Source organism: Engystomops pustulosus, chromosome 5, assembly GCF_040894005.1.
Source record: "Engystomops pustulosus chromosome 5, aEngPut4.maternal, whole genome shotgun sequence".
Taxonomy (NCBI): Eukaryota; Metazoa; Chordata; class Amphibia; order Anura; family Leptodactylidae; genus Engystomops; species Engystomops pustulosus.
Window position 1 is genome coordinate 169,641,653 of NC_092415.1, and position 20,510 is coordinate 169,662,162.

Genomic DNA, 20,510 nt, shown 5'->3' on the forward strand with positions numbered 1-20,510 from the left:
CACTAAAGGTTTGGCCTGTTTTTCTTTTTTTTTTTAAATGTGCAGGCGGTCACCTGATTTACAGACGACCCTTAGTTACAGACGGACCCTTCTGACCACTGTGACCTCTGGTGAAGCTCTCTGGATGGTTTACTTTACTCCCAGGCTGCAATAATCAGCTGTAAGGTGTCTGTAATGAAGCTTTATTGATAATCCTTGGTCCCATTACAGCAAAAAAGTTGGAAACTCCAATTGTAACTGGGAAAATATACAGTTCCGACTTACATACAAATTTAACTTAAGTACAAACCCAAGGAACCTAGATTGTACGTAAGCCAGGGATAGCCTTTATATATTTTTGCATTCACATTTTTTTTCACAAATTTATTGATTACTTATTGGTTACTTCTAAGGGTGCGGTCACATGTGGCTTTAACATTTGCATTTTCAAACGCATTTCAATAGCTGAGAAGAGCAGATTCTCCTTTCTAAATTGTTGTCAGCATGGCATTTACAAAACTCATGTGTTAATGTAATGTTAACACATGTTAACATTACTTATTTGCACCAAAAAGGCTCAAAAAACCCCAAAAGTTGCACCTGCCAGGACAGGAAAACACAAAGTATCACAAGTATTCACTATGTATCACAAGAAAAAAGACATCATACATAAGGCGCAAAAAAAAACCTGCCAAAAGTCTCAATTATAAACCAAAGAAAAAAAATAAGAAACATGTCTCATGAGCAATGGATTTTTATAATAAAACGAATAAGAAACAGTGATAAGACATCTGTGGGAACCTGTCATTGGGTGTTACGGTGAAAACCTGATGACAGGTTCCCTTATTTTTTTGCAATTAGAAATAAGAAGAAATAATTGCCATAAAATTGCAGAAGAATAATACCTTGGAAAAACAAGTTGTATTCAAAATGTTGTTGAAGTTGAGGCCATCTTTCAGCACCATGGATTTTTTACACATAATAAACACTTTACTTTTAAGGCTGTTTTTGAAAAGGGTTTTAAAGGTTTTTATTTTGCTAAATTGTTTGACATAATTACCATTAACATACAGTATCTTACTTTTTCCACAGAAAAGATACACATGATGGAGGAGATCCAGTCATTGATGTTACATAAGTGGACTGAAATGAATGATACTTGATCACATCTGTAGATTCGTTTAACCTTTTCACTGCCAGAAGTATTACAACAAATCACCCATCCCTCTGAGGTATGATCAGCCCATACGAGGCACAGTTTTCTCATCTGCTTGTTGGACTTTCAAAAGCACAACTTAATCATTTTAACAATAGATATCTTAATACAAATGTGGTGGAAGAATAAAACAATTCTACAGAATTCAGCAAATGTCTGCATGCATTGGTCTTAGTTTTTGGAGGGTTGATAAAAGTCTGATTTGTCATATAGCAATGAAATGTGAATCAAAAACTTTGTAAAAGATCGAAGATGGGATTCCGTTTTCATCACCACATTGGAGGGTCTTCATACCTGAAACATAGAAACAATATGAACATGTGTTAGTGCTATATGGGTATTCCACTATGTATGTAATGGATAGGGCATTTAAATAGATGGAAAGAGCCATAAACAAAAACTTCTACATAAAATGTTATCTTGAATATAACTTTCAGTTCTTCAAATATACAAGTACGCAAGAGAAATTCTTGTTCTTAACTTTTGACTCAACGGTCAACTCTAGCTATGGGTGTTTTTGTTTTTTTTAATAAAATCCACTTATTGAGTCATGGTTGTCCTTTTACACCACGGTAGTGTCATTATGAAGGCCCAGCTTTCCCAAACCTTATGGAAATGATTGATTCAACAATGGTTATAAATCACATTGTACAGCGAAATATGGATATAACAATTTTTGTGCTGAAAATTCCCCACTTGGCTTATACTCGGGTATATATAAAAAAATAAAAGTTGTGCGCTGACTTTGAGCCGGCACACATGAAGAAAGAAGAGGAGCTGCCCTAGGCATGGGAATGGTGAGTACTCAGGTTAGTTCTTTATGGGTAGGCAGGCTATATATTAAACAGGGTGCTGGCCATATCCTTCAAGTGGCTGGCAGGCTATATACTGAACGGGTGCTGGCTATATACTTCAAGGGGCTGACAGGCTATATTCTAAAGGGGGCTGGCAGCCTATACACCACAGTGGGCTGGTAGGCTATATACTACAGGGGAAAGACAGGCTATATACTACAGGGGCTGGCAGGCTGCACACTACAGGGGCTGGCAGGCTATGCATTACAAGGGGCTGGCTATATACTACAAGTGGCTGTCAGGCTATATACTACAGGAGGGGCTGGCTATATACTACAGGGGGCAGGCAGACTATCTACTACAGGGGGCTGGCAGGCTATACAATAAAGGGGGCTGGCAGACTATATATGAAAAGTCATATGAAAAGTCACCGGCAGCAGCGATTGCGGCGACGCGGGGACAGTAACGACCCGCATGGGCCCACTCCCAGCCTACCACGCCCTCGGGTCGGCCACGCTCCCCTCTCATGCCCCTTCACGCCCAATGGAGTGAAGGTAGCAGAGAGGGGAAAATAATTGCAAGTGCTGGCTGGGGGTGGTGTACACTTGCACTCTAATAGGTGGGTAGTGTACAGTCCCACTCCAGTAGGTGGGTGGTGTACAATCGCTCTCTGAAAGGTGGGTGGAGTACAGTCAGACTCCAGTAGGTGGTGTACAGTCGCACTCCAGTAGGTGAGTGGTGTACAATTGCACTCCAGTAGGTGAGTGGTGTACAATTGCACTCCAGTAGGTGAGTGGTGTACAGTCGCACTCTAGTAGGTGGGTGGTGTACAGTCACACTCCAGTAGGTGGGTGGTGTACAGTCACACTAGTAGGTTGGTGGTGTACAGTCACACTAGTAGGTTGGTGGTGTACAGTCGCTATCCAGTAGGTTGGTGGTGTACAGTTGCACTCCAGTAGGTGGGTGGCGTACAGTCGCACTCTAGTAGATGGGTGGTGTACAGTTTCACTCTAGTAGGTAGGTGGTGTACAGTCGCACTGTAGTAGGTGGGTGGTGTACAGTCACACTCTAGTAGGTTGGTGGTGTACAGTCGCTATCCAGTAGGTTGGTGGTGTACAAACGCACTCCAGTAGGTGGGTGGTGTACAGTCACACTCCAGTAGGTTGGTGGTGTACAGTCACACTCTAGTAGGTTGGTGGTGTACAGTCGCTATCCAGTAGGTTGGTGGTGTACAAACGCACTCCAGTAGGTGGGTGGTGTACAGTCACACTCCAGTAGGTTGGTGGTGTACAGTCACACTCCAGTAGGTTGGTACTGTCACATTCTAGTAGGTGGGTGGTGTACAACTTTCCACCAATATGGATGAAGCATTAAGAATGACAATAAAGTCAAAATTACATTCTTTTTCTATCACAGAAAAACTAGCAACTCTTCTTTAATTCGGCATTAATTTTCCATTATATGCAGTTCCACAATGAAAAGCGATGTATCAGAAATTATTTGTAAAGATAGGAAATATAGAGGACAGCCCAAAATTATTATTGATGTAAATATGCCATTCTGCTTCTCTGTGATCATTCTTCTTCTAGCCCCGCAACATTCTAGATTATCATAACAAAAAGTAAAGACAGGCACTATTCACACATTAGTTCATGCACTATTTGCCACAAACCAAAAATCAAACATGAGACCAGCAGCAAAGAGGTTATGAAAGTAACTGGATTCACAAAAAAAGAGAACAAAATATATATAAAAACAGACTGCACTAAGCTTATCTGACCCGTAGAAGTGTCAAGCATACCATACAATAATAAATTGTAAAAAAATACTAAATAAAATTTTTAGGTGTTTCTGCATACAATTAGGCTTATTTTTATACAAAATAACTATAACAACAGATGAATAGAAGAATCAATATAAAGATGAGATAGCAGGATGGAGGGTTCCTATGAGCCTCTTGATTATTAAAACTTTTGTACATGTTGTAATTTAAGAGTACCGTATTTTTCGGACTATAAGGCAGCCCAAAAAATCCTTTGATTTTCTCAGAAATCAAAGGTGCGCCTTATAGTCCGTGCGCCTTATATATGAACTATACTACAGACAAGATGTACTGTACATTTAACAGTGTTTAAGATCTCCACCCCCAGCAATATCCTGCTACTGCCCACACTGTACACAGGGTCCCTGGCTCCTAAAGTGCCCTGGCACCACAACCAACATTGTGCCATCCTGCCCTCCAGTAACACGGAGTGACCGGAGCTGCCATAGTGCCGACCAAAGACAATCCTCAGCAGCAGTAGCAATCCCCCATACCTGACAGCCCTGTAACAGGGGAAAGAGAAGGAGCCACAGGGAACCCCACTGGAATAACACCATGCCTGAGGGGGGAAAGAGAAGGGGCAGAGGGAGACAGCTTAACCCCTGCTGTATCACCCTTGCAACATTGACCCCCAGCCGCCCATACCTCTGACATCGGAGCTCTATGACACGCTGGAGACAAGTTTCCCGAGAACTTCAGCTAATTGAACTGTGCACAGGTCTTTTTTAGTTACTGCATTTGAACCCGGGCCTTATAATCTGGTGCGCCTAATATATGAATCAAGATGTCTTATCAGGCATTTATTGGTGGTGCGCCTTATAGCCTGGCGCGCCTTATAGTCCGAAAAATATGGTAAATGGATGATCATCTAGATAATCAACTGCTGCAGAATAATGAAGTATTTGATGCTTAAGGGAAAGCAACCACTAAAAAAACATAACATGACATGCCGGGATCACCTAGAAAAGAAAGTTATAATTAGCAGCACGGTGCGCAGGGACAAGATGTCCTGAGCTCCGGCTACTAATTATGAAGGCCTTTGCCACCTCTCTCTCACATAATGGGAGAAGGAGGTAATCTCATGCAGTGCTCGGTGTTGCTAATTATAAATTTCTTCTCTAGTTGATCCTGGTGTATGAAGAGGAGCGGAGGTGAGTATTTCTAGGTTTTTTAATGTTTTTCAGTGGTTGATTTTCTTTATTTAAAGGGTGATCACAGTGATAATGATTTCCATATAAAAAAAGATAGAGTGACATTTTTTAAAAAAATTTTTTTGAATAGTTAATAGATCCCTGTTGAATGTAAAAACCATACAGTATCTGTAAAAAAAAAAAGAAACACAATTTAAGACCTCGTCCACAAAGCTGTGTACAAAATGGGCCGCAAACCAAGCAGGGTTTGTGGCCCATTTTTCACCAGGGTGGAGATACCATCTCCATAGGAAGCTGAGAGGCTGCGCAACAACAATGCAGCGATAGGACCTGCTCTATGCATTGCAGTGTGGCTGCTTAGCTCAGTCACGTGAACTAGCTGACATTTTTTCGGCTAGCTAATATGGTTGTGTGTCTGAGGCCTGCGACCTAATTCTATTTTTTACTTTCCTCAAAACAACACTAAACACAGAAAAAATAGTAAATGACCAATCACTTCCTGCACCTAATCCTTTAGTTAATTTTTTTCTCAGTTAAAACTAAGAAATACTTTACATAAAGATAATGTGTTGGGGGAGATTTATCAGTCTCTTAGAGCAGAACTATTCTAGCTGCCCATTGCAACCAATCTCAGCTCAGCTTTCATTTTCCCACAGCGGTTTATAAAATTAAAGCTGAGCTCTGATTGGTTTCCTTGGGCAACTAGAACAGTTTTACCTCAGAAACTTGATAAATCTCCTTTTCTATGTTTTTTTGGGGATCAGCCATTACTACCCTCCTCCTACTTGTCACTGTACTGTGCAGTGGCTGTCTAGAGTAGTACAAAATGATTTCTGACCCTTCAAACAGTCCACATGTTTATAAAAGTGCATTTTGTGGGCTGAAAACATGGAAACATGAACACTTGTTTCTGGCACATCTGTCATCGCCAATGACAATTGAAATAGCCAGCCACCTTCTCCTTAATTTATGGCTTGGTGCAATGGATCCGCCATGGGCATGATCCTCCAGAAATGAATGGGGCCTAGCGCAGCCCTCTTCTACATTTGTATGCAGGAAGCCTTAGGCTACATTTACACGATGTATGCCCGCCGTACCATAGTACGGCGGGCATACATCGGCGCTGCGGAGAGGTGAATGTGTGTGAATGTAGCCTTAGTCTGTACATACTTTGCTGTCTGTAAAGTGTCTGATGTATTTATTTGTCCTTAAACTACTGGATCATCAAGTAGATCATCTGCATAAAGATACAAACTAGGGGTCCCAGAGCTTGTACCTCAGAAATTAGACATTTATCCTTACATCTCCTTGATATCTTCATGATGCCTGACTAAAAGCAAAAGTTTAGTCATGGGTTTCCACGTTCCCCCTTTTTACTGTAAATAAAAAAGGTTTTACCAGAATTAAAAAATTATATATAAATGGCTGGGGTGGGGGCTGTAAAGATAATAAACATCTTATGCACTCCCCTTCAGGTGATGTGTGGTCCATTTCTGTCAGCATCTGGCAAGGCTGGCAGTGGCATTGTGTGTCTGCTGCACACTAAGGCCTCATGCACACAAACACGATTTGCGGCTGGATCATGGTCCCCATTGTCTGTGGCACCTGGTCATGGTGAGCACACGTTGTCTCACCGCACCGTGACCATACACGGACATATTCTATGTTTTGAAATATTACAGTGCCAACCACTAGTCTTTCTATGGAGAGTGGAGGGGTAGGAGGGCTTACCCTTCCTTTCTCCTGCATCCAGCTGGATGCTCTGTTCATGTAATGAACATACGTATACGTATACGATATACATTCCCCATGGACAGCAATGGGCACACAGTGCCCAACGGGAGCCGCTCTGTACCCCGTAGAAAGATAGGACTTGTCCCATCTTTTGACGGAGTACGGCGCCGTGCGCCTTATATTCCTATGGAGAAAGGCGGGGCTCTCCCCCTCCTCCTCTCCCTGGCACTGCTGTGTGCCCACCGTGCTACGGTATGGCGGGCAACGGCAGTGTGAGCGTAACCTAAAACTGTAGCAGGGACAAAACTGTAGCGGGGACACTGTTTAGGACAGTATACAAACAGAGGCCGAAGTGACGTATGGCACAGCTGCTGAAAGGGAGATCAACCTTTCTGATTTTCCATTTTAAATATCTAAATATTTAATTTTAATAATAATAATAATAATATATTATTAATATTGTATCCTATCAGAATAGTGATTGTTGTTACAGGGTTTCCGAATGAAGTATTTCTTATAGTGTGATAAATGTGAAAAAGGTTAGTCCTCAACAACTCTATTACATCCATAGATCTCAGTAATAGGATAACTTAGAATTAGGGGTCTCAGCTAATGCAATTTCATTTCTATCCAGCTGGGGAACTTTGGCTGGAATCAAGAATGCAGTTTTTCTAGCCACAGACAGGAATTTATTTCAAGATTATGATGGAAAGGGGATGTGAGAAGTATAATAGAAAATCTGATCTTGCACGCTCTTTACTATTCACTGCTGCCACAATAGCTGGATATGTGATTCTAGCTTTAGGCCCCTTTCACATATTTCTCAGTATTATATCTATAGTTTTAGTATAAAGTATAAAACTTTCTTTATTTTAAACATAGAAAATAAATCTGTGTGTGACTGAGGGGGTGGGATATTAAGTAATTTACCAATAACTATTAAAAATTCTCAATCACTTTCTTGATAAGTGAAGCCTGACCATAACATAGCTGCTGATGAAGAGTCATGTGATCTCCATCTGTCCATGAAGAATCACCCTGCCAGGACCTTTATCTTATGTTTATAAATACTCATCATAAGGTCTTAGCAGGGCACTTGTTCATGGACAGATAGCGATCATATAAACTTTCATCTGCAGCCATTTTATGGCTTCACTTTACATATCAAGAAAACATTGCAGAACTTTTGATAGATCTATATTGGTAAATTATCTAATATCCTGCGCCACACACTTATATACACATTACAAAAAAACAAGAGGTAAAGTGGCCAACCCCTTTAACTGCTATAGTACATTTTATAGAAGAAAACACCTTTCGATGCCTATAGAGACTGTTTAAAATATTAGTATTTTAGTATGATGCAAATAGTATTTGCAAATAGTATTTGCATCATCACTATTGCAGTATGTCAAAAGTTCAATTATTTTTACCTAGAAAACAGTCAATCAGTATTAAAGATCTCTAAAATTCCTGACATACTGATTAATTACACTATTAAAGTTCATTCCATACAAAACTTGCACTAGCTGAAAAAGCTAGAAAGGGGCATGAAGGGGGGCGTGGCCGGCCAAGTGGAGGGTGTGGCTGGCCGGGAGTGGGCCAGCACAGGGTGTTACTGTCTCCACGCCTGTGCACTTGCTGCAGCCAGCAAATTTTAATATGTGAATATTTGAAGGCTGCGTTTAGTTCAACGCCAGGCAGGGCCTGGTGTAGATATAAGCACTGTGTGGGACCACGCCAGATACATCAACAGCCTATTGCGCCAGCGTATGCTAAATATCCCCCTATGTCTGTCTTTAAACCTCAGCTTTAGTCAGATTCATTTAAGTTACTTTGGCCCTTGATAAATCTGCTGACATCGTCTTATGCATACAAAACATAAAAAATCTCAGAACATAGACCGGGGTAGGGACTGACGTCTACTTGTGACAAAACTTCCTCCTAAACGGAAAGTTGCAAATAATGAATTTTGTCCTTTTGTGAAAACTGGTCTATGCAAATAATGTCAAATTGACATTGCACTGTCCTATGTTCATTTGGCGCAATAAAAAGAAGCAAAACAGCATCGCCACACATAGATAAAAAAGACAATGATAATTAACCCCTAATAAGCCTTTTTTCCTGTCTAAACCCCCTTCCTCTTCAGTCAATCTGAAGGATTTGTTCAAGTCTTTTTAAGGAACATGCAGAGCATTGGGAAAATGGCAAATACAGTTTGTCATTCAGTTTAATGCTCCTTGGTATAAAAGATAGAACCACCTATTATATAAAAGTTAATAAAATAACATGTTAATATGCACTGACATGAGAATGGCACTGATGCTATGCAATTGATTTTAAAGATACTGATGGTTCCCAAAATGATCTGCAACAATATTATTCAATATTATTCAACTGGTGGATAAACCCATTCACTGCTGTGCAGGCTGCATCCTATCATAAGACAGGTGAATAAATTCCACAATCTACAAATGTCTGAAAAGCCTCCTCCGCTAGAATTTCCTCATGAGTATATAATAACAAACCTTCAGTTCAGTTTTGCTCACATTCATTTTGACCTTTGAATGCAGAGACCTGCCTTAAAGTGTCCATTAAGCTGTCTAAACCCCGCTAATGATTATTAATTAAGAATTCTCCGGTAACATATAACAACCTGGAAAAGGCAGCAGAACAGCAATAATATCAGCCTCTCATTTAGCGAATAGCAAAGAAAACATTAAAATCAGCAAAGTTTTTATACCTTGTTTTCCATTAACATGTTATAAAATTTTTCCTGCCGTCATTCTAATTATGGTTCTTAGCGCTCATAGTGAAAAGTATTGATATGTTAAGTTCTGTGAAAAAAAAAAAATTATAGTCTGCAGTGAATAGTAATGATGCTCTTTAGTCTTCCAGCTCTTAAGCACTTCATATCACAGAAAAAAAATAAAGAAAAATCTTTTTTAGTATCTTTCTTTTTACTGTCTTTCTCATAAGGACTTCTCAAGAAGAAGGAAGTTCCTTATTTCCATAGAGATATTGTTATATTGGCTATTCTATATGGAGTGGGTCTGGGACACCCCACAGATCTGTTTCCAAATGATAATAGTCACATTTCCATACCCCACTGCAACCCATTATCCAAGGCAATAACATCTAAATGCTGTTATAAGCATATGGATAACAGACAAAGTTGAAGGCAAAAGGTTCGAGGGAAAGGCGCCAAAGTCCCTCTTGAGAGAGTTGTTTGTAAACCTTAGCATAGACCTAAAACTGATATAACTATATATGGGAGTCATCCATCATATGCCTCCCTGCTGCTTCATGACTTTCCCCCCTCCTTCACTCCATGTGTGTTGATACAGTGATAAATCTTTCCTTTTCCTCCATTCTCTGTGTTTGAGTAGCTGAGTTGTGGGTATGCCAGTCATTAGATCCCCACCAATTTGATGGACTGCTGCAGCCTAATAATGGACGCAGCAGAACAACGCTGAGGTCAGTAAAAGACTACTACAGTCACATACCATCACTGCTGCAGCCTTTCTTTGTAAACCGATACTGGCACTGATGGGAGGGCCCACAGCAGGCAGAACTGCAGAGATCAGAGACGGTAACTTTATTTTTACATTGGCCCTCCTGCTTGCCCACAAATTTGTAATCTAGGATATCCCCTTTAAACTTGGAAAAATTCAATGGTTTAATTTAGTTTTTACTTAAAAAAAAAAAAAACTGTTTACTTTACAGAAATCCCCACTAAGCTACAGAAAACCAGCAAGTTATTGCAAAAAAATACCATGCTCAACATGACAGGTTCCCTGGAGGTCACCGGAAATTGACCATTGCTGCCTAGTTTCCTATATGCATCCAGTATTTCCAATTCTCAGCTCTCCCTGAGCTAGCAGCTACACTTTTATGTTCTCTATACACTGCACACAATGAGGAGAACAGCATCAGAATCAACATTATACAGCAGTATTGGGCAGGGTAACAACACTGGATTGAGAAAGAACACGTACAAGACCCAGCGTCAGCATTTATGTGTATTTGTTCTTTAAGGAGCCCCCTTCTCATAGACTTTTATGGAGAACATGTAATCCTCAGTGAGTCTGTTTTGCCTCTTAAGGCAAATTTAGTGAAGCTGGGAGAAGAAGTGACTCATAAGTGGAGAATGAAACATTCTCATCTATTTTTTGCTGTAAAATTCCCCCAGAAACCAGTGTGGTCACAGTCACATGACCGTGTTTCTTAGGTTGGTCTTTTGCTTGTATTAGCTCCATACTCTGAAGTTCTATTTATCTCCCCTCGTCCTGCCCCTATAATACGGGAATCAGACATCATCTGCTCCCTAATTCTTCCCACTTAATAAGTTTTAAGGTTACAATTGCTTGTAATAAAGGGGCGTCCAGGCAACTGCAAATAAAGGCAATGTATAGGGAAGGAAGAGGATCTGTGGTTATTTGCATGGTAATTAGAGAAAGTCCTACCTGTATCAAAAGGCTGGGTAAAAAAAAAATTAAATGATAAGTAACAAATTCTGAGCTTTGGTCTCATTGACTGGTAAGTATTTAGAACCATAAAAAGGACTGTATGTGAAAGAAGGTGAGGAAGAAAAAGTTACAATAATATTACAAGTATGAACCTATTACCATAAGTACGGCACTAAATAGGCTCCAGTTGTGTTACAATAATGAGGCATTGTGGCAGAAGGAAATAATAATACTATTTATAATGTATTACTATAACACTGTTACCTCTTCTTATATATAAATAGGCATTGAATAAGAAGGTAGTAGCATACCTGCCAACACTTCAGATTTTTCCAGGACAAGTCAGTCACAATAGGGGTGGGCCTTAAAGAGGACCATTCACTACTGCCACCAATGCAAATCCTTTTATTCTTTGATAAGTTTGTCTCCTTTAATTCTAGAACAGTTGCAAGTGTCATTAGTTTTGAAAATCAATATGCTAATTAGGCTTACTACTATCAGGTGGGATGTGCCTGATGTCTGCACTGTCCAAGACTACCCAGACTACCCAGAAGAGCATCAAGCAAATAAATTTTTGTAAAGGTAATTAAGAATTAATATAATTGTGTCTTCCAGTTCCATTCTAGTTTTTGGGTGGTGTCGGGTATGACAGTTCAGCCCTGTTCACTTGACTGCCATGACACACATATTCTATGAGCAGGAGTTTACAATATTTAAAAAAACACCATATCCAGCTATTCCATGGTCTAATAAAGGTATAGAAAAATTGTGCTAATCAATTCATGAAATTAAAGCTCTGATCCAATTTCTATATTTCCTATATTTCGGCAGATTTTTTTTTACTTAAATAGACCAGAATTTTCCAGTTTATTTCCTGCTTGAACATCTGTTCTTTTCCAAACTCAGAAACGTCAACTTTTAGGAGACATGGAGTTTAACTCTGTGTCATACTGTTTATCTCTGTTTGCAGCTTCATGAAGCAGCTGATATGAAGAGAAGTAACTAAAGCCTGCACATCCCATTAATATTTGCCCATGTCTCTAACTTCCAGCACTCTCTCTCATTATGGTAATAACTGTTATCGCTGTAGATACGTTTTCTTCCCGACTCAATCATAAGTGCTGACCAAAGCTAACTAGTCTTATACACAAGAGCGGATATACAAAAGAAGGCTTATAACATGGGAAATACGTTACTGTGGTGACCAATTCCTACTGAGAAATTCTGCAAACATAATCCATTTCACTCGCCTCAAATATTAAGAGACTCAATGGTTCTACTCTAAAGACTGCTCCCAACATAAACATGTCAGCCTTGAAGGATGTGCAGATGGACAACATTTTATAGTATGTCACATCGCAGAAAGGTGTGAGATCTTCATCTATACGGTTGAACTACTTGCCATTTGCAGTATGTTTTGCCAGGGAATGTATCCGAATAGATCTGTGAAAGGTTTCATCAGTTCAGTCAATATCAGTTTATCAGTATATGCCATGACTTTTTATATCATTTTGATCAATGAGTAAAGGGTTAAAACACTGTCAAGTCAAATAGTCAGTTCTTCAATCACTTTAGACCAATTATAGTGCAAAAGATGTATTGTAAAAATCCAAGTTTGAACGTGATCTTTGAAGCGTTGTATCTATGGATTGGTCAAAGTTGATAGTGATGTTAGTGATCGCACTACTTCTTTGAATTTTCGTGTTTTCTTTTCACACCTCAAACACATTGGGGCACATTTACTGAGGATCTTGCACCAGTTTTTTGTTGGACTTTACATGGTTTTTTATGTGCAAATGCTTGCACAGTTATTTAAGAATTGTTCATGCCGCAAATGTAGAGAACTTGACCCTTTTGTGTTGCGGCTGCACTACTCTTCACGCGACACAAATTTCATAATTGAAATGGACGTTCCAGTTCTCAGTCGGACCATGAGCCACATTTAACATGCAAATTCAGACAGAAGTGTGTCATACCGCCTTATTAAAGGTGCACCTAAAAAGTTGGTACACTTTGTTGGGGCAATGCCGGGAGTGCCAGATTCATGAAGAACGGGTGCCGCTAATCATGAAGGTGGCGTCCTCTGCACGCCACACAGGCTAACTGCACATAGAACAGACTGCACTGTTTTAGTAAATATGCCCCAGTATGGGTGCTGGGGGGCAACCGGGTCTTGGTCCCTGCCGGCGCTGTGCTGCAGCGGTGGTGGACGCCATGTGATGCCGCACATAATAGCGTAGGGACCCACCATAAAGAGGTCACTGTGAAGTGGTTGGTGGGCTTATACAATTTGATCAAAATGTAACTAAGAACCTCGAGTTCGTTATATAATGTAGCCTAGTGGCAGTAGATAATTGTGTGATGTGTGGATGTGCAGTCCAGTTCTTTTTCTCTCCCCATGTTGGCCCCATAATTAATTAGCTTTATGTGAAATAAGGGCTAGTGAAAAACTAGAAATTATAGAAAGAATTAAGTGAATAAAAAAGATCAATGTATAGTGCATAGAACATTTATGAACTATGTCATATCAGTCGCAAGTAGAACAAACGGCTATTTCCTTATTGTATCATTATTCTCATTGTTAAAATGTAAGAGCCCTTAATACAGCCACTGGAATAACCATCAGAAAATTTCACTGAAAGTGGTCCTATGAGTTCTTATTGAAGAAGAAGTTCATGTTTCCTTGCATCCTATTTCGGCGGAGCCTGGCTTGTGGCTGATTAATTATTCATGTCTATTCCTGGCTTTATACATTTAGATTTTTGTGCAAGCTCAATTTTTTCTAATGGCCATTGACATTTAGGCAACTTTATATTTCAAGTCAAATAGTCAGTTCTTCAATCACTTTAGACCAATTATAGTGCAAAAAATGTATTGTAAAAATTCAAGTTTGAATGTGATCTTTGAAGAGTTAACCTTGTTGTATCTATGGATTGGTCAAAGTTGACGCAGAAACGATAGTGATGAATTTTGAATTTTTGTGTTTTCCTTTCACACCTCAAACACATTGGGGCACATTTACTGAGGACCTTGCACCAGGAGGCTATAATGATAATAATATTATTATTATTTATTATTATTATTGTTGGGACAATGTTTTGTACATTTTTATGCTGTGTTTGTTCTACTTTCTTATTTTTCTTACATACTTGCTGTGGTTGTCCTACGGTTGAGAAGTTATTATTATTGGGCAATTAAAAAAACCCTCTTATAGTAGTCTGGAGGATTCAGGCGGTAATGTACATTGAGTGTATGGATGGAGGCTGTGGGTTCTCCCAATCCAGGCAAATTTTATCAGGTGTGACAGCCCTGTATACCTTTCCCAGGATACCCATCAGTGTCAAAACTTCTGAAATATCAGCTCTTTTGACTCCACTCACCCCCCCTCTCTATTCCTACCAAGCACCTTACCTCTCCATCCTATCCTCACAACTCACCCCCACCCACATTTGCATGTCTAATTTTTCTTTGCTTTGTTGTTATCTCCATCTTTTCATTATCGTTCCCACTCAGTCCTGTGGTTACAGCCTCCCCTTCCCTTATGGAGGTAGAAGTCATTTTACAAATTCCTGGGGGCATACCTGGGATTACGTACGATTTCCTGTCCCTCATTACTATTTCTGCCATGTTGGATGTACTTGTCTCTATCTTGTTTATTTATGCTTTTTACTGCTCTTATGGTCAACAAAACTCTGTAAAACAGATTAAACATTAAAAAGAAACAATATTCTGCAAATGAAAACTGGACTCTTTTAGGGTAGTCTCGGAGAAGATGGCCAGTATGCATATTTTATGGAGGAACCAAAAACTTCTTAGGGAAATCTGGTATAGATATGGTGGTTCTCGATGTGATGGTCTGTCACTGTATCTGACCCTCTAAGCAAATTCTAAGCTAATTCTTGGATCGAGATAAAAAACATTGTCAAATGTAAAATATTCTTTGTACAGTGTTAGCCGTTGGATAGATGGAAATTGAGAGTCCTTCTTAGATGTCCAATACAGGCAGTCCCCTACTTAAGAACACCTGACTTACAGACGACCCCTAGTTACAAACGGACCTCTGGATGTTGGTAATTTACTGTATTTTAGCCTTAGGCTACAATAAACAGCTATAACAGTTATCACAGGTGTCTGCAATTAAGCTTTATTGTTAATCCTGGTTCTAATGACAATCCAACATTTTTAAAATCCAATTGTCACGGAGACCAAAAAAATTCTGGCTGGGGTTACAATGATAAAATATACAGTTCTGACTTGCATACAAATTCAACTTAAGAGCAAACCTACAGAACCTATCATGTACGTAACCGGGGACTGCCTGTAAAGGGTATCAATGACTAAGGTTTACTTTTTATTACAAAATTCAGGATGATGCAATATTTTGCAGTAGAAATGTTGGGTGGAAGTTTTAAATGGTGACAACTGTATTTACAGACCACAATATATTGATATATAAAGAAAGCTTAATGACTCAAAATACAATATTTTATAAATACAGATCCCTTCTTACCTAGATCGTGGAATATTTTCTGTGCTTTCTCTCCACCAAACATCTGACAGCATTGCCTCAGGATTTGATCTCTTCCCATATCTGCAACAGAAAGCAGAGTTGTAAAACCACATCTAGAGGTGTGATGATAGGTAACGCAGGACAAACATATACTGTAGATTCTACCCTAAACAAAATACATATACAATTACACAACACTGCAGCATTACCAGATCCATGAACATAAAAAAATGATGTGTTACGCATAGAAAATATGGGCATCGATGGGAAGGAAAGCGCTAGGAGGCTATGACCCTTTAGTGGAATAATGGTGAATTCTTTCCTCCACATATCATCTAGTAAGGAGGGTAATAATGGGATGTAAAGCCTGAATATTTAAAGCATTTTCACATGTGTGTCTTTAAGACCACATTCATAGTCATTATGTCTATACTTCTCTACATACAGTATAACATTCATTACCATGAATTGCACTGATCAGATCATTGATCCTTCAGTTTCTGCTACCAAATCTAAAATACTCACCCCTTGCTATCATAATCTATGCAATCCTAGCTTCCCCCTTAATCTACACCTGTTTTATCATTTTATTTTACAGTTTTAGCCTCCTCTGAAATTTGTCTCGCTAATTTCACTAATATAGATTTTAAGGTTTATTTAACCAAATGGGGATAATTGTTGGAGCCACAAGCTGCTAGGCTGCTCATTTATCCAAAGTAGTTGAGATGTAGCTGAAATGCTAATAAATCAGCTGAGTATGTAAATGAAGACTTCTCAGGATTGAGAAATTTAATGTACCAAGTAAAGAACTTGACATGTCTATTGTTAATGTATTTCGCTTACCCGCAAACTATAACACACATGCAGTCCATGCCAGGAGGGAAATGATTATACGGAGCAAATGAGCATCTGGATGTATTAGTAGTCTTATTATTTATGTATTTATGTAGATGCTATAGGGATGTATTAGATGTTTGGGTTTTATTTTTATTTACATACATTTCTACCTGCTTTGAAGCTTTGAGATTTGCCTTAGTTTTATCAGTAAGGAGCTTCACAACTTGACTCCCTTATTATGTCTTAAGTTTTCTTTTGCATAATCACTTGGGTGTTAAATGCCCTTAAGAGCTATCATCATCTCTTGGATGCTGTGTCAGCCTCCTTCTCTGTATAATGGGTGGCTTGTAGATGTGAAAAAAAGCTTAGATAAAAATTGGGGACAATTTCCTTCCATGTTTCAGTGCTCTCAGGCACTTCTGACTTTCCAGAATGTGTCATTTTCCTCTGTATTTTTTAATCAAGTCATCGCAGTGTTTCGCTAGCGGTGTGTCACAATGCATAAATCTCCATTGCTTCGCTTCATCACTTTACACTAATCATTTCAGAATCCTCCAAAAAATCACCAGAAATCTAGTTAAGTCAGAAGTTCATTCCATGACCAATCTCCATATCAGAATAGATATCCCCCCCCCCCACCTTGTGTATTCGCCCAATCCTTATACTTATATCTCTTATACTATATATTGTAGACCACCCACCATAAATATCAAATATCCACCTATATGTCATATACAATATATATTCAACAACTTTTAATGGACTATATGCTATTTTTATGCAACATTTCGATTATGTTCCATAAACTTACTTATAGTTTTGTCTATAGCATATATGAATGCATATATATCCACCAAAAAGATGTAAAATATATTAACTTATGTATTATATATTATTTATACATCCGCCTCTTATCATATATTCACCCACTGCTTACACTATATACTGTATTACATGAATAAAAAATGTATAGGGCATGTAACAACCCAACTTAACATGTAATATGCACATACCTGTTTATCCCGTTTGGCGATCAACCATGTAGTGTATATCATGTTTCTACCTACTTCTTATCAAATGCAACATATTTACGCTTTACTATAATAGTAGAGTATGTGCTATATGTTAACCCATCCTATAGTACATATTGTATATACAAAATGATTTTAGTATGTACTTAATGTTGTGTATACCCTCAGGTAGATTCTTTATACAGCAAAAGATCAATCTCTAATAAAATAAGAGTTCTATAGATCTCTAATAAGCATTTATCTGCCTAACTCTGATGGAATATGCTATATATTCTCCTTCTTATTGCAATATACACTATATATTTAAAGTATATGTTACACATCCACCCTGCCCACATACACCTAATTATTATATACTACGGTACATATTATCGTTCACTTATACCACATACCATATATCTAGGGACTTCTTATATTTTATACCACATTCGCAATCTCTGCTTATATACTATATGTTTACCCATTTCATATAGTATATATTCTATTTTTTTTTTTGGGGGGGGGGGGGGATAAATATTTATGCAAGGAATATCCAGAAATGTAATTTTTTTTATCTACAGGTACAAACCTATTATTTCTATATTTTATCTGTATTTTACGTTGTTTAATAAACTTAAGAGTTTTTACAAAAAAAGTATACATCCACACATCCAAGGAGTCATTTATAGACCTTTGCTATCAATACATCTATAGTTGAATTGAGAGCTACAGTGTTGGAGCTTCATGATAACTTTTAGAAGTAACACACTAAGCTCTACTATATCTACATGCAGAAGCCCTATCTTATTTCCCTAAATAAGTCCTGTTTACAATGCATGGCTCCTATATAATTAATGACTAGTTCTGCAATACCTTTACTTTGCTGACACATAAGTTTGTAGCGTGCCGGCGTTATTCACAGTAAGAAGAAACTTTCATCTGGTAGAATTTATACATAAATTGTAAAATTTGTATAATTGAGGATGTTACTATTACTATTATACTTTATATTCCTGATGTAGCAGTGCTGAGATTGTCTTGTAGCAGAATACTTCCTAATATTACAATGTGTTATATATGGTTAACAAAAGATTGCTGGTAATCACAGTGAAAGGTCACAGACAAATTCAGCTCTGCTACATCTTTGCATTATTGGTACACTATATACTACATACTGAATATTATATACACTACATACTGAATATTCTTTCCTCAAGATCCCCAATAAGCAACAAAGAACACCTTACCTTTGCCTTGTTATAAGGTTGATATAATGCCTCAGTGCTGAGTAGTATTTGGCCATGTCCTCTGCTGGTGCATCCTCTCCAGGGTTGTCTGGTTTTGAAGGGTAAGCCTCTGCAAAAGTCCCCAAGCAGATCAGCAAGGATAGACCTATAGTCAGCACTGACATCCACAACCTCATGCTTCCCTGCATCTGAAAAAGTAACAGAGAATCAGAACTTCAACAAGTGCTAAGCAATGTGAACACAGTACAATAATACATCAACCTTATATATAAGCTTAAACCTTTACTGTATTTCTTCTTAACATGCTGACAGGCATAATAACATTGCCAAATTGGCAATCAACCTTAGTTCATAGTAAAAAATATAATAAATTGGATTCCTATGGAAAACACCCCAGGTCAAAATCAAAATCAGTCTTGCTTTCTCTGTATACGCAGATACTTCTATCTTTAAGTTTTCTAAAAGGGAATAATCTCTCTATATTTGAAAATAAATTTAGTTGCTATAGAATGTTGTAAATAACACTGTAAAGAAAGTGACATTATAAGAACGAATGTGTATGAGAATCATTCAGTTGTTTGTTACATTTTATCACTATTCTGTATATTTTAGAAGTATTCGGATATTTACTGGATATAAAAAGCAAGAAACATGGTAACAGCAAACTCACAAAGAGAGGAGTAAAGTAATAGGAGGCTGAGGTTCAGCACCGGGGACAGCTCCTGAGTACTTACATTGTCTGTGAATGTGTCTTCTCTCAGACGTGTCTTGTTTCTGTTGCCTGACAGTTTTCTTATGTATCTCTTCTCCGTAATTAGACTTTGTTCTCCCTGATCCCCAGCTTGAGTCGGCTCTCTGCCATACTGTGGCTTTTATAGTCTTTCTTTTTCAGGAGGGGCTAGGAAGGGGGGTAATAGTGGATGACTAAAAATCTACTATCTCCTCCTACCTCTGAGCAGCAAACACGTCACTAATAGGTGAGACCTTGCAGACATGGGTCATGCAAAAAAGGAGGGCAATTATCCCTTTTATTGTTTGACTTGTCAAAATGAGTTATGACTGAAGATTGGGAGAATTTCATACAATGTTTAGGATGCAGCTCCCCCAGTGACGTCCCCTCGCATACCTGTGAGCATACCCCCACTGTGATTATTTATACATTTACATACATTTAATTTTATTTTTAAAGCTACAATTCTACGCAAAGGAAAGATGTTCCAGGAGTTCACCCCTCCTGTCCCTCGTCATTAGCATATCATACAGCTGCAGCAGCCGAAAACCTATTACTATTGCAAATCTCACACAAACTTACACATATAGACTATGACGAGTCTCTGACTCATCAAGCCATCAATGGAAGATTTGGACTTGGAAAATGTTGAATTTTTAATTCTGTGGCAAAATAGGGTTAGTGATGAGTGAACCGAATATAAATGGGAACTGATAAGTGTTTACTCATAGGAGGTTACTGTGTGCCAGGCTGCCGGATGAAATATGGGGTTTATTCTACAAATAAGACTCACATATTACACGTAAATTTGCTCTAGATGAATATTTATTTGTCTTATACTTCTAAAGCTTCAGGCTCAACTTCGGTAGATTCCATACAAAAATCAACTGTAATGCAGTGGGTATAACCCCACTTTATCACCAAATTGATTCAATTTTGTATTTAACTTGTAAATCTGATAAAGGATCCTGATATGACTACAGGGGAACCACCTATACGTGTAGACCTATA

The 20,510-nt window shown here is 38.5% G+C and overlaps 1 protein-coding gene across 2 annotated transcripts; it reads right to left on the reverse strand.

Annotated features, from left to right (window-relative positions):
- Positions 1 to 982: 982 nt before the first annotated feature.
- On the reverse strand, positions 983 to 19,662 carry NPY (neuropeptide Y). Of its 2 annotated transcripts, XM_072153772.1 has the most exons (4): positions 19,504 to 19,662; positions 18,770 to 18,957; positions 15,676 to 15,756; positions 983 to 1,489 (listed from the first exon to the last, which is right to left on the reverse strand). In XM_072153772.1, the coding sequence occupies exons 2-4, from the start codon at positions 18,955 to 18,957 to the stop codon at positions 1,465 to 1,467; spliced, it is 294 nt and encodes a 97-aa protein (XP_072009873.1). In that variant the 5' UTR covers positions 19,504 to 19,662; the 3' UTR covers positions 983 to 1,464. The 2 variants fall into 2 exon arrangements, with proteins under 2 accessions (XP_072009873.1, XP_072009874.1); XM_072153773.1 differs by lacking the exon at positions 983 to 1,489 and having other exon boundaries at positions 15,672 to 15,756.
- Between the last annotated feature and the right edge of the window lie 848 nt (positions 19,663 to 20,510).

Bases quoted from the DNA above. Each gene is read 5' to 3' on its own strand.
- NPY (XM_072153772.1), bottom strand. From the start codon at position 18,957: ATGCAGGGAAGCATGAGGTTGTGGATGTCAGTGCTGACTATAGGTCTA. The intron at 15,757-18,769 runs GTAAGGTGTTCT...TTTCTGTTGCAG, and splicing joins AACCTTATAACAAGGCAAAG to ATATGGGAAGAGATCAAATC. The intron at 1,490-15,675 runs GTAAGAAGGGAT...TCTATGTTTCAG, and splicing joins GAAAATATTCCACGATCTAG to GTATGAAGACCCTCCAATGT.